Source organism: Arvicola amphibius, chromosome 10 (genome assembly GCF_903992535.2).
Source record: "Arvicola amphibius chromosome 10, mArvAmp1.2, whole genome shotgun sequence".
NCBI classification, from domain to species: Eukaryota; Metazoa; Chordata; class Mammalia; order Rodentia; family Cricetidae; genus Arvicola; species Arvicola amphibius.
The window spans coordinates 57852196-57874351 of NC_052056.1; the positions used below are offsets into that span (position 1 = coordinate 57852196).

The 22156-nt window shown below is 43.9% G+C and overlaps 2 protein-coding genes across 6 annotated transcripts in view; one reads left to right on the forward strand and one right to left on the reverse strand.

The window, feature by feature from the left end:
* Positions 1–3813, reverse strand: part of Parp9 (poly(ADP-ribose) polymerase family member 9) — a 38618-nt gene extending 34805 nt beyond the window's left edge. Inside the window, exons 1-3 of one of the 5 annotated variants that reach the window (XM_038346269.1) lie at positions 3256–3813; positions 2050–2282; positions 683–785 (exon numbers count right to left, since the gene is read on the reverse strand). In XM_038346269.1, coding sequence (XP_038202197.1) covers positions 683–697 — 15 coding nt within the window. In that variant the 5' untranslated portion in view covers positions 698–785; positions 2050–2282; positions 3256–3813. Of the gene's footprint in view, positions 1–682; positions 786–2049; positions 2283–2504; positions 2560–3255 lie in introns of those variants that run through there. The other 4 variants (XM_038346268.1, XM_038346266.1, XM_038346270.1 and 1 more) reach the window with 4 other exon arrangements.
* Positions 3343–17592, forward strand: Dtx3l (deltex E3 ubiquitin ligase 3L). The gene is made up of 5 exons (XM_038346271.1): positions 3343–3628; positions 6386–6705; positions 9778–11328; positions 11805–12022; positions 14363–17592. The coding sequence occupies exons 1-5, from the start codon at positions 3439–3441 to the stop codon at positions 14430–14432; spliced, it is 2349 nt and encodes a 782-aa protein (XP_038202199.1). The 5' UTR covers positions 3343–3438; the 3' UTR covers positions 14433–17592.
* Positions 17593–22156: the final 4564 nt, after the last annotated feature.

Below are 22156 nucleotides of genomic sequence, written 5' to 3' on the forward strand. Positions count from 1 at the left end.
TCAGACTGGCTTGGAACACATGGTGATTCTTCTGCCTCAGCTTCCTGACTACTGAAATCACAGGTGTGTGCCATGTTATTTAACTATATTAGCATACTCTTGATTTTTCCATTTCTTTCACTAGGGAAAAAAACAGAAAAAATTAATATATATGTATGGGTGTTTTGCCCAAATGTATGCCATCATATGTATATGCATCATATGTATAATGCCATGGAGGCCCAAAGAGGGCATTGGATCCCCTGGAGCTAGAGTTACAGACAATGAGGCACCATGTGGGTGTTGGGAATTGAACCTGGGTCCTCTGGAAGAGCAGCCAGTGCTCTTAACCACTGAGCCATCTCTCCAGCCCCAATAGAAAACTCCGTGAGTTTGTGCATACCGCATGCGTGTAGGAGCCAAAAAAGACTAGAAGAGGGCCTCAGACCCCTGGAACTGTAGTTACAGGCAACACTGTGAGTCACCGTGCGGGTGCTAGGAACCAAACTTAGGTCATCTACATGAGCAGTATACAGTCTTAACCACTGAGCCATCTGTACAGTCCCTGGGAGAAGCTTCCGTTGAGCTAGTAAAACCATGAGGATGCGAGCTATAACTGAAGACCCCAGATTTCTTACTGTTGGGGGAAGAACTCTTCATGTAATGACTGAACTTCATGACAAAAAGGTATTTATGTTTTTACCATGTAAAAGTCCATGCTTTGGCTCTCACGTGGGTCGTTAGCTGTTTATACCAGTTTGTGTTTCCAGGCGTAGTCTGCTGATCCTGGAGAGGGTGGTCTACTTCAGGGATCAAATAGAAAGCATACAGTTAGCACTGACCAAAAAGTGAGGGAATTTGGGTTTTTGTTCTTGTTTTGAGATAGGGAATCATTATGTTACTCTGGCTACTCTGGAACTTGCTAAGTAGATGAGGCTGGCTTACAAATCAAATATTTACCAGCTTTTGCCTCCCGAGTGCTGGGATTAAAGGCTTTTAAAACTGAGAGGGATCTTTTAAGAATATACTACCAGGCATAGTGGCACACACCTTTAATCTCAGCACTCCAGAGGCAGAGGGAGGCGGATCTCTGTGAGTTCAAGGCCAGCCTGGTCTACAAAGTGAGTTCCAGGACAGCAAGAGCTGTTACAAAGAAACCCTGTCACAAAACAAACAAACAAACAAACAAAATATATATATATATATATATATATATATATATATATATATATATATACACACATACATGCCATAGGTGAATGGGTGTGGTGGTGCACACCTTTAATCTCAGCCCTGGGAGGCAGAGACATCTGAATTTCTTGAGTTCAAGGCATTCAAGGAAAGCTTGGTCTACAGAGTTCCATGCCAGCCGAGACTACACAGGGAAACCCTGTCTTGGAAAAAAAGTGAGAGGGGCAGAGTGGAAGAAAAAAAAAGAACATACCACAGGAGACCTGAAAATAATTTTTGGTTAACATGTTGATGATGAGGACTGGCATATAATTTCTGTTACTGTTACTGTCTACCTTTTGTTGAATTTTGATCTACGTCCTAAGAGAAGTCAGGATGTGTGTGTGTGGGGGGGGGAGCTGTAGTGGCTGGACTAGGAAAAGCTTTATGGAAATGAGATAAGAGCCAGGGCTTGAAGGGGCTGGTGTCTTTAAAAAGTGATAACAAAGTGGTGAGACTGGAAAAGTCTCCAAACAGCAGTCTTTGAGCAGTGGGGCTCCCACAGAGTGTTTGAGGACTAAGAAAACTGCTTGAACCTGCAGGGGGCTTGTTCTACCGAACCGGTGATACAGCTCTGACCTAAGGGCATCTAGATCAAAGTCGGAAACTCTGGAGAAAATCATATTTTCATGATTTTAGCCTAGTAGGTAAAAACTAAAGATTATGAACAGACTCATGATTAAAATTTACAATACAGTGGTCTAAAACTGTTGCCATTGTTAAGTCTCTGAGTGATTTACAATGTCTTTGCAATAGAAAAACTGTACATCAGAGCGCAGTTGGAAAAAAAAATAAAACAGAGCACAGTTGGTCATACATTCGAGTAAGCTGGATACTAACCGACCTAACCGACTGCGGGGACAAGGTCCGCCTTGCCTCCAGAGGGCAGTGTTGTTTTCACAGAAGAAAGACTTGTAAGGCTCCTGGGAGAAAGCTGCAGGGCATCTGTTTCGTGCCCCGCCTTTGTCTGTTCTGAAGCAAGCAGGCAAAGAAGCAAAAGCTTCCTTTTTCCTTGTCCTTTTATATAGACTGCTACCAGGAGGTGTGGTCCAGATTTAGGGTGTGTCTGTTACCTGAAATGATACAATTAAGAAGATCACAGCCAGACGTGTTGCACAGACTTGGGGAGGCGGGCACAGGCAGATAGATCGCTGTGAGTTCACGGCCAGCCTGTTCACAGTTAAGCCAGTTCCAGGATAGCTAGGGCTGTTACACCAAGAGACCTTATCTCGAAAAATAAAAACAAAAAAAAAAAAAAACAAAAAAAAAAAAAGGAAGGAAGGAAGAAAACTCACAAGCTCTACCCAGCTAGGTAGCTTGGGTTTTAGCTGATTCCATATGTAGTCAAATTGACAAGATGAGCCGTCCCCTTGTAACAAGTTAAAACATCACGATGTGTGTAAACTTCACAGTTAACACACATAATCTCCACTGCATTTCTGCTGACACTGTAGATCTAAAAGAACCTTCTTCATCCTCTCCCTGACCCATCTCATCTGCTCCCAGGCTTGGGACTGAGCTCTCAGAGTATAGCTCTCCCAGCCTGGCGTGCTCCCCTCCCCTCCCCCACCTCTCTTTAAGATTAGGCTTGAAACCAGCTCTTGGAGGCCTTGGCTTTTTGCTTTGTTCACAGGTACCAACTCTTGTGGTCAGGTGCCTCTCCACCTCACTCTCTGGGGACTCTGTACAGCAAGCAGATCTGTGTTGCTGGCTATCTTAAGGACCCAAAGCAGAAAATTCCTAAGTACCCATCTAACCGGTCACCAGCCAGGTAAACGCCCTCAATTTCTATGAAAACTAGTAACTATAAGTTGAATTCAGAATCACATCTCAGGAAATATTAATCCAAACAATATAGTTTCAAAGAGCACAAACATGGGGAAAACTTTTTATCCTTCTACTCTGCTGCACCCTCCCTTAAGAAGGTCTGGTCCTGGGATCCCAGTTCCCGCCACTCTTCCGATCTTGGAAAGGAAGAAGACTACCTGGGACCCCGGAGAAATTACTTCCCCCAAGAGCCCACCGCCCGAGGAACAAACTACTCACCGGAGCGAGGGCCCTAGGAGACCGCAGGGAAAGAAAGGAGGTGGCTCTGCGGGGAACAGGGAGGGACCTCCTGGGAAACGAAACTGAAACTTTGCAGCCCGGGTTTCTGGGGCAAAATAAATCTTTGCTCTGTCCGGACTGTGCAAAGTCCCTGAGCCCCTAGCGAGCAAGACGCCAACAACCATGGCTTCCAGGCCCTGCCCGCCGTCCCCGCTACTCGTGCGGCTGCCGCTGTCGGAGTCCATCCCCAAGGCCCACAGGAAACTAGAGATATACTTCCAGAGCCAGGCTTCGGAAGGCGGGGAGTGCACTGTCCAGCCCTTGGGCCCCAGCGCCCCCGACACCTTCCAGGTGAACTTCCTAGAAAGGGCAGGTGAGTCGGGACAGCAGAACCGGGCCAGGGTCGGGTGCAAAGGCAGACCATGACAAACAGATCAAACAGACCAAACAGATCCATTCATGCTTCCGAGGAGAGCCCTCAGGAGTGTGGCACTTCCTGTGGGAGCCGCTGCCGCCCACAGACTTTCTCCATCCCACAGTGGGGGACAGAGCCTTAGATGTGCCAGCCTCTGACTTGGTTTGGCTGCTTCCTAGGGATAGTTTCCTTTAGCTGAGTTGCCAATTTTCCCTGCAGTCCGACTGGAGAGGAGAAAGGGAAGTATGGGGGTGGGGATCGGGATCTGGGCGGGAACCCAGAGCCCTGAGCTAGCTAGGCAAGAGCTCCACCAACTGAGCTACATCCAAAGCACTTTCCTGTTGTAAATAATGGTTCCACTGATTTGTTTGTTTGTTTGTTATTATTTGCTTGTTGGGGGGTGGAGTGGTTTTTCCGAGACAGGGTTTCTCTAACAGCCCTAGCTGTCCTGGAACTAGCTTTTGTTGTAGACCAGGCTGGCCTCTAACTCATATCTGGGATTAAAAGCGCATGCACCAGCACCCAACCCATTGACTTGTTTTTAAATAATTACAAAAGTAATTTATGATCACTTTAAAAAAAAGTCAAAAGAAAAATTCCTTGGAGATGCACAATGGGAATATTATCATGTATTCTTTTCTGTGAAACAGCTATTGTATATACATTTAAATCATTCTGAACTTTTGGGTTATTAGTTTGGCAGGGGTTTCCTCACTTAACCATAAAATATCATTCTATGTCATTGAGATGAGAGTTTAAGACCAATTCAGAAGCATAGGCTTGCCCTCACCACTTTGAGACAGGGTCTTGCTATGTCCTCTTGGATGGCCTTGAACTCGTGATCCCCTTTACCCTTACCTCTGCCTAGGATTATTAGTGCATACCACCATGCCCAGACTAGAAACATGGCTTTTTATAACCAAATGATGTTCTACAGTAAAACTTAAGCTGTCTATTTTTGAGTTCCAGATAACTTTCTCCCATCAACAACCTTCTATTCCAGAATGCCATACACACTGCTCAGGTCCTCTGTTTTTATTGGGCACAAAACTCTTCCTGGGGAAACACAACACACAGGTCCACTCACCTCAGATAAGGAGCCCACAACAGACCAAACCAAAGGAAGGATCCTACCAAAGCCCAACATGGTGAATTAATGACTTTTATTGAGGTTTCTTTTTTTTTCCTTTCTTTCTTTTCTTTTCTTTTCTTTCCTTTCTTTCTTTCTTTTTTCTTTCTTTCTTTGTTTCTTCTTTTTGATACAGGGTTTCTCTGTAGCTTTAGAGGCTGTCCTGGAACTAGCTCTTATAGACCAGGCTGGCCTTGAACTCACAGAGATCCACCTACCTCTGCCTCCTGAGTGCTGGGATTAAAGGCGTGCGCCACCACCGCCCAGCTTATTGAGGTTTCTTACAGGAGTATGGGTGAGGGGTTACTTACAGGAGCTGAAATGACTCAAAGACACCTGCATCACCAAAGTCCAGGTCAGCATGGGTAACATCTCACAAAGCTGGGAACTTGAAGCACATTGCATAGGCAGCAGGCAGCTCAGCAGCTGGGAGAGTGTCCTTTTTAGGTGCCTCGGTGGATCTAAAACTCCTCCAAGTAGCTCTGCAGGTTTCTGTTTCTTCTAGGCAGATGTCTGGTCTTGATATCCTTGCAGCTTGGCTTGTCAGAGAGTATCCTCTGCAGTGCTGCTTTTCTGAGTCTTCCTTGCAGCTCTGTCCTGCCAGTCTCAGAGGGACTCTCAGCAGTCTTTATTGATTACTCTAGCAGGGAAGAACCTAGTAAATCTGGTCAGATTCAGAGATTTCCTGCAGCTAATTTAACTTATTTACCTTCTGGCTTTAAGAACATCCCTGCAGGATAGAACGTTTCAATCTTGAGGAAATTTAGACAACAGTGCTGCATTATAGGGTTCATCCAACTAAACAATACAGCATAACATGGATTTCCAGAGTGTTTACCTTGTGTGAGGGATTAAAGCCATCTAGAGATTCTTAAAAGTGTGTGGGAGGCCATGTGTACAGGCACAGAGACTTTAATCCCAGCACTCTGGAGGCAGAGACAGGCAGATATCTGTGAGTTCAAGGCCAGCCTGGTCTATATAGGGAGTTCCAGGGAAGCATGGACATAAGACTATATCTCAAAAAGAGTCAGAGCTGGAGAGATGGCTCAGAGATTAAGAGCACTGGCTTCTCTTCCAGAGGTCCTGAGTTCAATTCTCAGCAACCACATGGTGGCTCACAATCATCTGAATGAGATCTGGTGCCTTCTTCTAGCAGGCAGAACACTAGATACATAATAAATACATCTTTAAAAAATAAGCAAGCAGGGGCTGGAGAGATAGCTCAGTGGTTAAGAGCACTGACTGCTCTTCCAGAGGTCCTGAGTTCAATTCCCAGCAACCACATGGTGGCTCACAGCCATCTATAATGAGACCTGGTGCCCCCTTCTGGCTTGCGGGCACACATGGAAGGAATGCTGTACACATAATAAATAAATAAATAAATAAATATTTTAAAAAATAAGTAAGCAAACAAAAAGCACATGAGAGAATATGGATAGCTTGTGTGAAAGTCCTAAGCATATAAGGGGCATCTCTGGATTTTGGTGTCTTCAGAAGTTCCTAGAATCAACCCAGAGAGGACACTGGGGGTCTTCTGTAAGTTTTCTCTCATTTCACTGTGAATGTGTTTCATGTCTCCCCTGAAGCTAAGGAGAGAGTTCTGAAAAAGGAAGAGCACCAGACGGAGATTGCTGGCAAACCTGTGACCATTTTCCTGGAAACCACGAAAAAGTCAGTGGAGGACCCAAGTTCCAGTCCTCCATCTCTGGCACAGCCAGATGAGGCTCCAAGCTCCAGTCCTCCATCTCTGGCACAGCCAGATGAGGCTCCAAGCTTCAGTCCTCCATCTCTGACACAGCCAGATGAGACTCCAAGCTCCAGACCTCTGTCTGTGACCCAGTCTCTGGATGAAGCACTGTCTGATGAAGGGCCTGTTTATGATTCTGATGACACTATTGTCCAGGAGGTGAGTGTTGACAGAAGAGCTGCCACTGATGCTACAACTGCCCCTAGGTCACCGCTTCTGCCTTTTTGGTCCAACAGTGTTAGCTGGGGACTAGCTGTGAACTAGGTGCTGCTCTATGTACTGGGCTACTGAGGTGAATAAACAGGGACAAGATTCCTGTCCTCATGCAGCCTGTAGTGAGTAAGGGGGTCTGCAGACCTTAAGGAAGTAAATGAACTGAGGAAAACTACTTCAAAGACTTTGTGGTAGGAGAATAAAAAAGGAGTTTTGCATCAGAGAGGAACAGGGTGAAGGCATGCAAGGGGAAAATGAGGGACCTTCTTGCTGAGGTGACATTGAGCCTGAGGCTTAAGTGATAAGGCACCACCCATTAACAAAATGCATTCAAGAAATAGATAGGTACTGTTTAAGGTGTGGCAGGCACTGTTGTAGGGCTGGGGGCACAGCAGTCACAGTGTGGCCTGCTCTTAGGGCCTTGACATCAGTAAGGGAAACAAAGAAGAGTAAACAGATGTGTAATAGAATTCTCTCCAGTGACAAGTGCGGGAAGAATAAAGGAGGATGAATACAGTGGCAGAGCCCCCATCCTAAACAGGGTGCAAACAACCAACCCACATGATGCTTCATCTAGAGAACATGAGTAAATTAAAGGACCTAGTGGAAGGGTCCGAGGAAACACTGAAGGAAGACCCCAGACTCAAACAGTATGTAAGAGCAAGGAGTGTTATTATCAGCATATGTTAGGCCGTTCACCTGTACAAAATGGCGACAACCCTGAGGGGAGTGGACAGGCTCCTTTTAAGCGCAGCTAAGGGGAGCTTTGGTGACAGTTAGCTCACCTCAAATATAATTGGTTAAGCAGGCTGTAACTACATTAGTACATTTTTAATTGGCTGTGGTTATAGTTTTACCATTTTAGATCATACTTGGGCAAGGCAGGGTATGTTTTAGGGAGATTACAGCAACTGTCATTTTTGGTCACTACCTTGAAGTGTTGTAGGAGCTGCCTCAGGCCTGGTATATGTTGTCTCCCTCATTGTCCTTTTAAGAAACTGAAACTCAGGCCCAGCTGTAAAATGGGAAAAGTCAGACCGTTCTCTAGCTTCCTGGTTTTGTAGTAAGAACATTCTAGGCTGAGGAAAGCACATGCACAGACCTCACAGGAACTGAAACTCAATGAGGCAAGAGGAGGAGGAGGCAGTGAGCAAGGGAAAGAGCTAGGGACAGGAAAGGGTACTGTGAGACAGGGTGTAGGATTTTAACTCCGATGGGTGTTGGGGTCCACTCCAATAGGAATCAGCAGGGGGTACCTGGAGGGAGTGTGAGGTTATAGGAAATGGCAGATTAGGAGAAGTGAAGACAGAAACAGGGTAGACCAGGAGGACTGAAGGCAAATACCAAACAGTCCCAAGTTTATTGGCCAGCCAGCATTTATGCTAAATACAGTAGAAGGCAGAACAAAGGGCAGTCCAGTCAACTAGACTCCTCCCTGCACTGTCCTTAGGAGGAAGTTAAATCAAGTTCCTTATCTCAGTCTGCTAAAGGGCTTCTAATCTCTATTGAGGAGGGCCTCTGACTGGCCAACCCTATCCCAAATCTTAATAGATTAAGTGTTCTTTTTCCTGGGCAAAAATGCTCTTTCCCACAGGCTTAATCAGAACTTTCTTACTGGAAAAGCAGATCAGGCAAGCAAGCTTGAACTCAAATGACTTCTTTAAGTCAGAAATGACTCCAGATGGAAACTGAGTCACACGTGGGCTCCCACAAGTGGGGATCTTCACCTGAATATTTTTGAGCCTGATGATGAGGGATCTGGGTTGCACTTTAAAAAAAAAAAAGATTTATTTATCTTAGCTATATGAGAACTCTATGTGCATGTAGGACTTTACGTCAGAAAGGAGCATCAGATCCCATGACAGATGGTTGTGGGAAATGATCCTAGGACCTCTGGAAGAGCAGCCAGTGCTCTTAACCAGAGTCCTTCTCCAGTCCCTGGATATCACTGGTAAAGGATGACTCTGGCTGCTAAGTTGAGCACAGGAGCCAGGAAGGTGATGACAGTGACAGATTCCCGACGGTCCTGACAGAGGACTGACAAACAGGCTGAAATTTGGAAACACCCTGAAGCTGTAATCTAGAGAAAGAAGGTTCCAAGTGGATTAAAGATCATCTGCCAGGGGCTGGAGAGATGGCTCAGGTTAAGAGTACTGCTGCTCTTCCAGAGGTCCTGAGTTCAATTCCTGGTAAACCACATGGTGGCTCAAAACCATCTATAATGAGATTTTGTACCGTCTTCTGGTATGCAGGCAGAACACTGTATACATAATAAATACATCTTAAAAACAAAAAGGAATTGCAACAACAAAAAGATCATCTTCAAAGACCTTGAGTGGAAATAAATCACTAGATATTTTTTTTTACATTACACTCAATTTGCCTATATCTCTTTTCTACTAACTAATCTGGACTTTCTACTGCTTCACTGCACTTCTTAAAACCAAGGTGTAAAAGGACTTAGTAACTTTGCATTAGGTAAGTGTCGGCTTTCATGTTTTCTTAAAGTAAGAGGGTAAATAACAAAAAGCGTATTGACATGGGGGCTAGAATCCTTCTTGGATTTAGAGTTACCTTCGAAGCTCACAAACTCTTCCTTGAGGACCACAGCAATTTCACAGAGAGTAACATTGCCTTCTCAGTCCCCAGGGTCGAGCAGATAATGTTGTCTTTAGATACAGAACTCTTAGAAAATGTTGGCTCCATAGGTTTCATTGCAGACCAGTTAGTTCTGTGGACCTCTGGAATGAGACCTGGCCTTGATTTTCTTTGTTTAATTCATCTTTGAATTCTCCCAAGGTGAGTCTAATGTTCAAATGGGGCTGACAAGCCTGGCTTGCAGCAGAATGCTCATCTCAGCAGATTTAAAGGTGTCAACCCCTGCAAAAAAAAAAAAAAAAAAAAAAAAAAAAAAGACAAGAAAGAAAAGATCGTGGTCTTTTGTGTGTTCCTGGGTGTTCTCCTGAAGAGGGGTCATATCCGAAAGCTAATTTGTACCTGTGCCTTTTAAACTTTCAGGTCTTTCTTGCTGTGACCGCTGAGCTGAACTGTGAGCTACTCTCCAAAGAGCAGAGGGCACACATAGCCTCTGTCTGCCCTGGAGTCAGAAGCATGGAGGGTGAGGATGGAATTGCCAGGGTGTGTGGCAGCTTCAAAGATATTGAGAAGATACATCGCTTCCTGAGTGTGCAGCTTTTGGAAAGTGAGCAGAAACAGAAGTACTCAACGCACAAACACACCCCTTATGATGTGGAGATAGAGCCACCCAACCAGCTAGACTTGGGCAGGGACTTTTCCTCTTCAGAACCAAAAACTGGGTTAGAAGATGTTTCTGAGAACTGTTTTAAAGTTCCTCTGCTTTTCCTTGAATATTTCAGACATACCTATCCTGGTAGAATAGAATCCATAGAGAATAAATTTGGTGTAATTTTTGAAGTCCGAGATAGTGCTCCCAATATGGTCTCTGTATACTTCAACAATGGCCAACCAGGCAACTTAGAAGCAGCCTGTGAGTCTTTCATCAGAGACTTTCAGGGATGCACCCAAGCGCTGAAGCAGGACTGTGTCTCTTTAGAGGACCCTCAGAGAGCAATGGAACTCAGACAGGAGCTGAATCGCTGCTTCCCAAAGCTCCTGATAAAGGAACAGGGAAGAAAGCTAACTTTCCTCGGGTCTCAAGCTGACATCTCAGCCGCCACAGAAAAAGTCTCCCAAACTTCCTTCAGGACTCCTGTGGAAATAATGTCCTCTGGTTACATGACAGGGATTGAGGTTGATTCGACTCACTTCAACCTTCTAAAACCAGCATTGCTCCAGGAAATCTCAGAGATAGAGCAGAAGTATAACACTTGTGTAAAAATCCAGGAGAAATCCCAGAAAACCTGCATTCTATTTGAACCCAGGGATAAGGAGGTCGACCTGTCCGTGCACTCTTATGCCAGTTTCACTGATGCATTCCAACATGCCATGTGTCAGCTAACGACAGAAATCCTGCCGCTGAAACATTTGGGCAAGGGAAAAGCTCACTTACACAAGACCAAGTTTGTTGATGACTTAAAGAAAAAGCACCCAAATGTACACTTTGTGATATCTAAAGAGTCAATGACTTTGATGGGTTTGCCGAATCAGCTTACACAGGCAAAGCAGTATATGTTCATAAGAATGGGACTGTCCCTACCATCTGCAGAGAGTTTAAATGTGGATCATGAGACACCCATGGATATCGACAAGAATGACTCAACTGCAGCTTCACCTCCTCTCAGAGGCTCTGCTGACAGCTCTGAGGCCTCGAAGGTAAATGATAAGGAAGATTCCTGTGCCATCTGCATGGATACCATTAGCAACAAGCGTGTGCTCCCTAAGTGCAAGCATGAATTCTGCTCCTCTTGTATCACCAAGGCCTTGTCATTCAAGCCTGTCTGTCCTCTGTGTCAGACTTCCTACGGTATCCAGAAAGGGAACCAGCCAAAAGGAACCATGACTTACACTACTTCAAGACAGTCACTTCCAGGTTATGCAGACTGTGGCTCAATTGTGATTCAATACATTATAGAAAGTGGCATCCAAACAGTAAGTATACCAGGGAACGTGAGTTTCTTTTGACTTTGCTAGAGTTACCAGCACCAAAGGGTTGTCCTGTAGCCTCTTATTGCTGATTTTCCCAGCAACTCATTCGGTGATTGTGGTAGGGACATAATACCTAGAGGCCATACTGTTTGCTTAGAACTTGGATGTCTTTTCTCCTATTTCGACAGTGTTGGGGCTGAACCCAGCCCCTTGTATATGCCAAGTAAGCACTGCCAAGCTGTGCATCTAGACTTTCATGGTTTTTTTTTAAGGTAGAGACCATATGTCAGGATGGGAGGAGTTGGGTGGGTACAACTGTAATCTGAAGAGAAGAACAATGAATTATTCAGAATATGAGCAAAACAGCATTTTCTTTTTTGTTTTCAGAAGACTTCACCTATAATGTACACACCTTTAGTACAGTAAATTTCAGAGGCATTCCATTTTTTTTTATCTAGCATTTTCCTTTCCTCATACAGGATGAGCACCCAAACCCAGGAAAGCCCTATCATGGAACACAACGAACTGCATACTTGCCTGATAATAAGGAAGGAAGAAAGGTCTTGGATCTGCTCCATAAAGCCTTTAAGAATAGGCTGATTTTCACAGTAGGGGACTCTCGAGTATCAGGAGCCTCCAATGTTGTTACATGGAATGACATTCATCACAAAACATCCACGTTTGGAGGACCAGAAAAGTAAGAGCCCTTTGAAATGTAATGGGTGCTGAACAAAGTCTAGGGGGTGTTAAATGCTGTGGTTTGCGGCTGTGGTATGAAAAGGCATTCTAGCAGTAGATGTTAGCCCAGTGTCTTAGCTAGCGTTTCTGTTGCTGTGATAACCAAAATACCTAGGAAAGAAAGGGTGTATTTGGCTTACATCTCCTGAGTCACTGAGGGAAGAGGAGGCAGGAACTCAAACCAGGCAGGAAACTGGAGGAGCTAATGCAGAGGCCATGGGGGGATGCTGCTTACTGGCTTGTTCCCCATGGCTTGTTAAACCGGCTTTCTTATAGCCACCCAGGACGACCGTCCCAGGGCGGCATCACTGACAATGGACTGGATATCAATCACTAATTAAGAAAATGTGCCAGGTGGTGGTGGTGTATGCCATTAATGCCAGCACTTGGGAGGCAGAGGTTCTATGTGAGCTCTGGTTTACAGAACAAGTTCCAGAACAGGTTCTAAAGCTAAAAAGAGAAACCCTGTCTCAAAAAACCAAAAATAAAAATAAAAAGTTGTACCAGGCGGTGATGGCATATGACTCTGTCTCCCGCTGGGAGACAGAGTCAAGTGGAAGGATCTCTTTTAGTTTGAAGCCAGCCTAGTATACAGAGGGAGTTCCAGGTCAGGCTACAAAACTACGGGGAAACCCTGTCTCAAAGAAGAAAAGAAGAAGAAAGAAAAGAAAAAGGAAAATTCCCTGTAGGCTTGCCTACAGCCGGATCTTATGGATGCAATTTCTCTGTATAACCCTGGCTCTCCAGGAACTCACTCTGTAGACGGGGCCAGACACCCTCTGTGCTAAGACTAAAGTTGTGTGACACCACCGCACAAGAAAGCAGTTCCTTAGTTGAGGTTCCCTCCTCTCTGATGATTCCAATCGTGTTTTAAAACTAGCCAACACACATAGCAAAATACTAATCCATAATGATAACTTAAAGACAAAAAGTATTGGTCCCAGCCAGGCAGTGGTGGCACATGCTTTTAATCCCAGAATTTGTAAGGAAGAGGCAAGTGGAACTCTGAGTTTGAGACCAGCCTGGTCTACAGAGGAAGTTCCAGGACAGCCAGGGCTATGTTGAGAAACACTGTCTTAAAGGAAAAAATTGGTCCCTCCAACTTCTAATGCCATTCATAATATTTGCCTTGGTTAGTAAATTTTGTATCAAAGATGGGCAGGGGAGGGACACAAGTTTAATCAAAGTACTCAAGAGACAGGGGCTGGTGGATCTCTGAGTTCAAGGCCAGCCTGGTCTACAGAGAGAGTTCCAGGACAGCTAGGTCTACACAGAGAAACCTTGTTTCTACACCCTCTCCCACCAAATGCTTCAGAAGAAAGGGGTTTCAGAACCCAAGATGAATGGTGCCAAAGTCAATTTTAGTGTTTCACGTCAATTTGAAAGGAAGATCCTAGGAATGTTATTTACTTTGATTTTTGTTTTCTTTTAGATTTATTTATTTATTTGCTTTTATGTATATCAGTGTTTTGTCTGCTTTTATGTCTGTGTGAGGATGTCAGATCCCCTGAAGTTACAGACAGGTGTGAGCTGACATGTGGGTGTTGGGAATTGAACTTGGGTCTCTGGAAGTACAGCCAGTGCTCTTAACCTCTGATCCATGTCTCCAGCCCTGCTTTGGTTTCTTTTAAGGTCATCTTACTCTCCCTCACCCCTGTCTTCCCATTGTCCACAAAGATACTAAACTCACATGGATGAAACACGGTAGATAAAAGTCTTCGTTATAAAGAGTCCCTAGATGGTGGGAAATGTAAATTGAAATCTGATTGTATTTTATAAAACTCAGAATTTCTCTACTTGTGGCATCCAAAAGAAAACTATGCTGAGACCTTGTTAACTTTCCTAATTTGAAGGTCCTATTATCACATGATTACCGTCTCTGTAGAATTTGAAAGTCCTACTATCATATGATTACCTTCTCTGTAGAATTTGACATTTATAACATTATGTGCATCAGTACTTGGAATGAGCTAAGGTGTTAAGAAATCTGTCTGGAAAACAGATGCTGGTTAGTCCGTTGGGCACTTCAGTGACTAGATACCAGCCACTGTCTGATGCCTGAGGATGCTGGATCCCAGAATACTACATTCTCAAATGTAAATTGTACAGATTTTGTTGTTGTTGTTTAGAGGCAGGGTCTCACTGTGTGGCCCAGGCTGGCTTCAGACTCACAGAGATCTGACTGCTATCGCCATCCCAGTGCTGGGATTAAAGGCCTCTGCCACCATACCCGGCTATTGTACAGATTCTTGAGAATTATTTGGGAGGAAGCTAACAGGATTCCTTTTTCTTCATGCAGTTTTGGCTACCCTGATCCTCATTACCTGACACGTGTCAAGGAGGAGCTGAAAGCAAAAGGAATTGAGTAAGGAAAGCGCTGGGAAGACGTCTGTCCACTTTCAAAAGAAGTGTGTTAGGAGGCCGCAGTAGGACAGGCCTCAATCTTTTTGTAGAAAAAGCTTACAGCATTTTTCATGTTAAGTAGATGTAGTTTCTATGAAAGCAGAAGTCTGCTTGCCAGTGATTTCTAGTGTTTTTCTTTCTTGGAAGGCAAAATATGAAGGGCATGTGCTGGGGAGATCATAACGTGTGAAGACGTGAGCTCAGACCCACGGCATCCATGTAAGAGTTGGTGTGATGGCATACACTTGTAAGCTTAGCCCTGGGGAGTGGAGATGGAAGGATTCCTGGAGCTCATTGGCTAGTTAGTCTAGCCAAAACCAATACCATGGGCTCCAGGTTCACTGAGAGACCTTGTCTCAAGAAATCAGGTGCATCTGGGCAATGTGGCACATGCCTTTAATGCCAGGAATTGGGAGGCAGTAGCAGACCATCCCAGGCCAGCCTGGTCTACATAGCCCAAGTTCCAGGACAGCCAGGGCTACATAGTAAGACCTTGTCTCAAAACAAACAAAGCAAATATGAGGTAGACAGAAATAAAGACATTGAACATCACCCTCTGACCTCTAAATGCACCTGTATACACATTCACACATGCGCACACACACATAGAGAAAATTTTTAGGACAGAAAAACATAAAGATTTCAAATTTTTGCTGAGGAAGTCTGATCTCATTTGTGTTCTATTGGGGTTGCTGCCAAGTATGAAGTCACCTTCTGTATCTTTCATTGAATCACTGGCAACTAGTAGAACCTCTCCTGCTCTTTGTTTTGCTTGATACATGGTCTCTCTGTGCAGCTCTTGAACTCTCTTTGTGAACCAGATTGGTCTTGAATTTCATTCTGCCTGCATCAGCCTTCTGAAGCTGGGGTTAAAGACATGTGCTACATGTCTGATTGTATTTGTTTGCTCGGGGTTCTAGTTTTTGCCTCTTTTGGTTGATTTGGTTTATTTGGTTTTGGTGTTGGGACTTAAAACCAAGGCCAATAAATTCCATCCCAAGACCTTCGATCGTGTTTCATGGCCATCTCTTGCGTAGTATGTGTTGTTTGGTTTTTAATCTCCTCCTGGAAAAGTAAAACCCTTGTGTAAATGGGAAAGTGAAACCCTTGTGTAAATGGAAAGTTTAAAAACAGGATTGATTTGAAAAGACCCCCATTTCCCTCTATACCCATGTAAAAAAACATGCCCAGGAGGTCAGGCAACCTTTGATAATAAGTAAGACAAGTAGAGTCTTATTTTCCAGGATATAGAACCTAGTGGACAGTTGGTACTTAATGTGTGTTTGTTGCCTGACTCAGCTCAGCAGAGGTATGAGAATATAAAAGGATGTGCTCCTCAAATCTTTGGCAGAAGCAGAACTGGAGACTGACATTCATTTGGAAAACAGTTTCTTACCCCAACATGTATTGGTGAGACTCTGGCCAGGCCTTTATTGTGGGTTCTACTCTTCCCTATCCTTGGAATTGACCTCAATGAGTGTACTTGCCCCACCACAGACATGAACATGTTTTCCACATTTTACCCCCATACGTTATGCTGCGCTTTTGAATATGTCCTGTTTTAAATTGAACAGATAAATAACCTTGCCTTACTTTAACATTTTCTAATAACTGTTACCTGAAATGTAGTAGAGTTTTTTGTTGTTTGTATTTTGGAGTGTGTTCTGGTTTTGGTTTAGTTGTTTTGTTTTGTTCTTTCTTTTGGTTTTTCTTAACCCTTTGATTCAATCCCACAAATCTATGTTGTCTCTCTTATAGTCTTTCTAATCCGTTCCCTGGACATGAGTAAAGAAGAACTAAACCTCATGTAGAATTTGTCTGGCAAGTCACAGTTCACTGTAAGCAGTTTCCATGTCAGAAGAAAATCCTAGTAGAGAGTGTTCCAGTGATCTGTGTTCCACCCACTCTCCAAAATGGCAAATGAATGTCTTGAGCTCTTCCTGAAGACACACATGCACACATGAAAACCTTTAGCCAGAGAATAGTAGCAAGCATTTATTGAGTAGTTACTCTGCCTGTGCCTTATGTTAATGTGATCAATACAATTAGTAACTCTAGTCTTTCCACAGAAAACTGGTGTGCAGAGACTATTAGGTAGTCACCAAGGTAACATAATTAATAAGTGGAAGTGCTAGTTTTACCTCAGTCCTGGTTTTGTGTTTTTGAGACAGAGTTTCATGTAGGCCAACTTGGTCTTGAAATGTAGCCAAGGGTTTTCTTCAACTCTGACCCTCCTGCCTACTATCCAAGTTTTTGCATATATCCTAGACTGATCATGTTGTTGTTGTTGTTGATTTCTCTTTTATTCTTTGGAGGGCCCGAATCCCAGCTCCAAAATAATCACACAGAGAACTATTCTTACTTATAAACACCCGGCCTTAGCTTGACTTCTTTCTAGTCTGCTTTTCTTAAGTTATCCCATCTACCTTTAGCCTCTGGGCTTCTACTGTTCACTATTGCGGTATATCTCTGCTTTCCTTCTTATTCCATGTCTGGCAGTGTGGCTGGGTGCCTGGCATACGCCTACCCTTCTTTTCTTGTTCCCTGATCTCTGTTCCCAGATTTCTCCTTCTCTTTATTCTCTCTGCCTGGCAGCCCTGTCTATCCTTTCTCCTGCCTAGCTATTTGCCATTCAGTTCTTTATTAGACCAATTGGGTGTTTTAGGTAGGCAAAGTAACACAGCTTCATAGAGTTAAACAAATGCAACCTAAAAAAAGGCAGCACATCTTTCTTTCATCAAACAAACATTCTACAGCATAAACAAATGTAACACATCTGCAATTAATATTCCACAAGCCATCTCTCAGGATCTGCCTTCCTCTGTCTTCCAAGTGCACGGATACATCATTATGCCTCACTTCTACATCCCGCTTAAACCTTTTACTATTGATGATTTACCAAGTTTTTATCATTAAGACTAATGATCAGTTTCTGCCATCTAATCTAGCAGTTTAATTTACTCCAAAGAAGCAAAAAATAGTTTCTGTTAACTTCTGGGTCTTGTATTTCATAACATATGCATATGCAAATTCAATATGATGTGAATGCTTAATGGCATTTGGATTTCTGCTTTTGCAGGTGTTATTATCTGGCTTAAATAAATTTAGGTTCTTATTTACAACAGATTTTGTGGTTTCCCTTATTTCTCATTGTTTTTTCCTTAGGTTGGAATTCTGAGTGTTTCCTATAACACATATTGTATACAGTGGTGTGTGGCTTCATGTTTGATTATAAAAAAATCATATTTCTCAGTATTTTTCCCTTCTAGAGAATATAGGTTGCTATAGAAACAAAAATAGACCACAGAGACAATGATATAGGTCAGAGGGTAAAGGTGCTTGCTGCTGATGTGGGGATGTCCTTCTGTATATGTGCTGTTTTTATTGGTTAATAAAGAAGCTGCTTAGGCCCCATTTGTCAAAGGACAAATGGTGCTGTCCCTGCCTAGGGCTTACCTAGAGATGGTCTAGTGATGTGGAGGGTCCGGGTGTGGGTGGTAATGGGGGGGGGGGCAGCACGTCTGCTCCTGTCCAGGCTGGAGGGAAGCGTCCTGTGGGTACGCTGCATCCCCCGGGTGCTTTTTGCGTTTTTTTTTCCTTTTTAAAACATTTTTGAGACAATGTTCCAATGTATTATAGAGTGGCTTTGAACTCCTACCCTCCTGACCCAAATTCTGACGTGCTGGGCTTACAAGAAATAGCCACTATGCAAGACTCAAGCCTGGTTTCGTGACTTTCCCTCTTCAAAAATCCCTAGAAAATCTTTCTGGTTTCTTTTTATTCCAGAAGAAAAAAATTTCAACTGTCAACATACATTTAGTTGAGGCTGGCCTTAAGTCTTGAGGCCGCAGGGTCCTGGCGATTTCGATGCTTTCAGGTGGGCACTGGGTAGAAAGACCATTTCTGCCAGTCAGGTCACCTATTTATTTTTCTTTTCAAATCAGAGTCTTTGATAGCCCAGGCTAGCCTTGACCCATGATCCCACTCTCAACCTTGCTATTGCTGGTATTAAAGGGGTATACCATTATACCTGTTTCCATGTGGTGATTCCGAGGGCATCTGACAGTCAACATAATTGGTCAGACGTAGGGAAACATCAAAACAGGCATAGAACTGCCACCTTGGGGTAACAGTTCACAGAGAGAAGTAATTTTAATGGAGACTGGTCAGTTCTTTCAACATACAGTAAGAGGGGAAGAGCTTGAGAAGGGTTTGTTATTTTATGTTGGATAAAAAAAAAACCATTTGAGTGTATTTGTTACTTTCTCCCTGTTCTGACAAAGTGCCTGAAAGACCCAACCTTAAAGTGAGAAAGGCTGGCTCACAGCTTAAGGGATATAGTCACCAGCCGGTGATGCCCCACTCCTTTAATCCAAGCATTTGGGAGGCAAAGGCAGGTGGATCTCTGAATTTGAAGCCAGCCTATGATGGGGAAGTTCAGCCAATCACATTCTGTTTAGGGTGTGTCCCCCTGAAGCCAAGAAAAAAAGATAAAAACATCCAGGTGCACTCGCCTCGCTCATTTTGTTCATTCCACACTCCTGGTGTTCCTTGGTGAGTTTCCCTTTTCCCCAGTTATTAAATCTTTTGTATTAAGCTGGTCTGGTTAATTCTAACTTATTGATCGACCACACTCATCAAGCCTAGTTATCTACATATCAGGTTCTAGGCCAGCCTGACCACATTATGAAACTGTGTCTCAAAATCAGAACGAACAACAACAAGAAGCTGCTTAGGCCAGTGGCTTAGCAGAGTAAAGCCAGGTGGTAAATATATATATATATATATGAGAGAGAGAGAGAGAGAGAGAGAGAGAGAGAAAAGTCAGTAAGATGCCATGTTGCTGATGAAGGAGAAAGATGCCCACTGGAACCTTACCTTACCAGTAGGCCACAACCTCAGGTGATACACAGATTAATAGAAATGGGTTGATTCAAGATAGTTAGTAATCTGTGTAGCACCACGAGGTGGTGGCTTACCAGGAAGATTCTAGCCTGCATCTATCTCAGAAAGGAGAGTCATGGCGACTGCCTGAGGCGTCTGCCTCACTGCCTTCTTCCCAGCATTCTGTTCTGTCTACTCCACCCACCTAATTTTCTGTCCTATCAAAGGGCCAAGGCAGTTTCTTTATTAACGAATGAAAGTAACACATAGACAGATGACCCTCCTCCATCATAGCTAGAAATATGCCTGAGTCATTGGCCAAGCAGTGTTGTAATTAGCACAGGTTCTGTGTGATTATTTGGGTCTGAGTGGTCGGGAAATGAGCGAGCAGCCTCTGTTTCTATGCTGCCAAGCTTATCATCCCCAGTTTGATGCCTGGAACCCACGGAGTGGAAGGAGAGAACCGACTCCTGCAAGTTGTCCTCTGCCTGCTACATACAAGCCATGGCACTCACACACACCAATAAATACAGGATTTTTGCTTTGTTTTATCTTAATGCCTATGAATATTTTGCTTACATGTATGTGTGTGCACTGCATATATGTAGTGTCTTCAGAGATCAGATGAGGATGTATGATCTCCTGGAACCAGAGTTACAGACAGTTGAGAACTATCATGTAAGCTGGGAATGGAACCCAGGCCCTCTGCAAGAGCAACAAGTGCCCTTTTAGCCAAGGAGGCATCTCTCCAGCCCAATAAATGTTTGCTTTTTTAAACAGGCTACAGGTTTCATCTTTTTGAGTTATAGGAAGCATATTTAGTTTCCTATCAGACCTATTGCCCTGTCCTTTCTCACTGAGCACTGGCAGCAGATGGGGCACTCCCCTCTCCTAAGAAAAAAGTATTTAAAACTGAAGATATTTAATATTTCCTTAAAAATAACATCAAGATAGAAGTTAGGAGGAAAATCAAACTATTATTTAACTTTCTTAATCCTTTTTTTTTTCCTGAGACAGGGTTTCTCTGGAACTTTCTTACTGTTATCTCATTGGTTTAGAGCTTTGCTGCTTTGATCTTTATAAGGGAGTTTGTTTAGCATTATTATTATTAGTAGTAGTTAGCTCTGGCATTAGTAGTAGAGGTAGCATTAATAATAATAATAGTAGTAGTAGTAGTAGTAGTAGTAGTAGTAGTAGTAGTATCTAGCATTCTTACTTCTAGTAGTACTATCGACTTTGGGACCCCAGGAAGACCACAGACTCAGTCAGGTTTGTAACGCGTTAGATTTATTAGAGCTGCTGCTGGCAGGACAACAATCTCTGAGCCGAACTTGAGATCACCACACAAAATGAGAGTGAGAGAAGGTTCTCTAAATGATGGAGGAGTCTATGTGTTACTTTCATTGGTTAATAAAGAAACTGCCTTGGCCCTTTGATAGGACAGAAAATTAGGTAGGCAGAGTAGACAGAACAGAATGCTGGGAAGAAGGAAGTGAGGCAGACGCATCAGGCAGTCGCCATGCCTCTCCTCTCTGAGATGGATGCAGGTTAAGATCTCTCCTGGTAAGCCACCCCTCGTGGTGCTACACAGAATACTAAATATGGGTTAAAGCAAGATGTGAGAATTAGCCAATAAGAGGCTGAAACTAATGGGCCAGGCAGTGTTTAAATGAATACAGTTTCCGTGTAATTATTTTGGGTGTAAAGCTAGCCGGTGGCTGGGAGCCGGGCGGCGGGAAGCGGCCCACTGCTCCTTCTACATCTAAAGGAGAAAACCAGATGAATACCTGAGTATCTGCGCCAGAAAACCAAGAGCTGTTCCACTCTGCCAAGATTACCTGGTCCAGGTGATCTCAAAATAGTCCTCATATGTCTGCATAAGCAGGTAACAGGAGTCAAAAAGCAGTTAGTCGTATCGTAACATGTAGATAGTAATGGCTGTACATTTCTGGATTGAAATCAGGGTTACTAGTATCTTCCAGAGACTGGAATCAGAGACAACGGTAGTGATCTCGGTCTTAGTAGTAATTGGTTGGGTGCTGAGGCCTCTAAAACACCGTGACTGAGGCCAGGATTAAGATGCTCACTATTTGCAGGCTCAAGGCAGTGAATATAAAGAGACAGGAGCCAACACATCCTCAGGTGTTACCACCGGGCAGGCTGCCACCTCACAAGAGCCCTGGAGAAGACACAGCAGGCCACCTGGCAGCTTTGTTCACTTGGTAACTGAGCTGGAAAGGACCCCAGGAGTCAGCTTTGGGTGCCTGGTTTTCTAGCAGGGGAGCTCAGATCTATTTCCCAGGAAAACATGAGTCACTGTGAAACACATGGTTATTTAGTGGAGTTCTGGTGCCGGCTTGGCTCCTCTCTCCCCTGCACCCTCCTGTCCACTACTACTGGTCCCACCTCTTCTTATAGTTCAAGTTTCACTGTTTCTTGCCTCCTTGTTGTTCTCTCACCAGGAGACTCCGTCTCGCTTCTTCCCATGTCACTACCACTACCCCCTTTTAAAGCACAGATTATTTGCACAATAACAATAGGTTTCCACAGATGTTTTATGCAGTACACTTGTATCATCTTCACCACCACCCTTGGTGCTCTCTGGTCCTCATGTCACCTTCTGACATGCAGTATTTGTCTTTCTATGTTCAACTTACTTTGATCTACATGTGACCCCCAGGTCCCTGCACACCTATATCCACTGCAGCACAGGTCACCGAAGCCAACTCATGGATTAACCTACATACCCATCATTGGGTGAATGGATCCTGAAAATGGGCTTCTCAGGGCTGGAGAGGCAGCTCAG

Coding starts and splice junctions, on each gene's coding strand:
- Dtx3l (XM_038346271.1), top strand. CDS start 3,439: ATGGCTTCCAGGCCCTGCCCGCCGTCCCCGCTACTCGTGCGGCTGCCG. Junction 11,329..11,804: donor TAGAAAGTGGCATCCAAACA/GTAAGTATACCA, acceptor TTCCTCATACAG/GATGAGCACCCAAACCCAGG. Junction 12,023..14,362: donor ACGTTTGGAGGACCAGAAAA/GTAAGAGCCCTT, acceptor TTCTTCATGCAG/TTTTGGCTACCCTGATCCTC.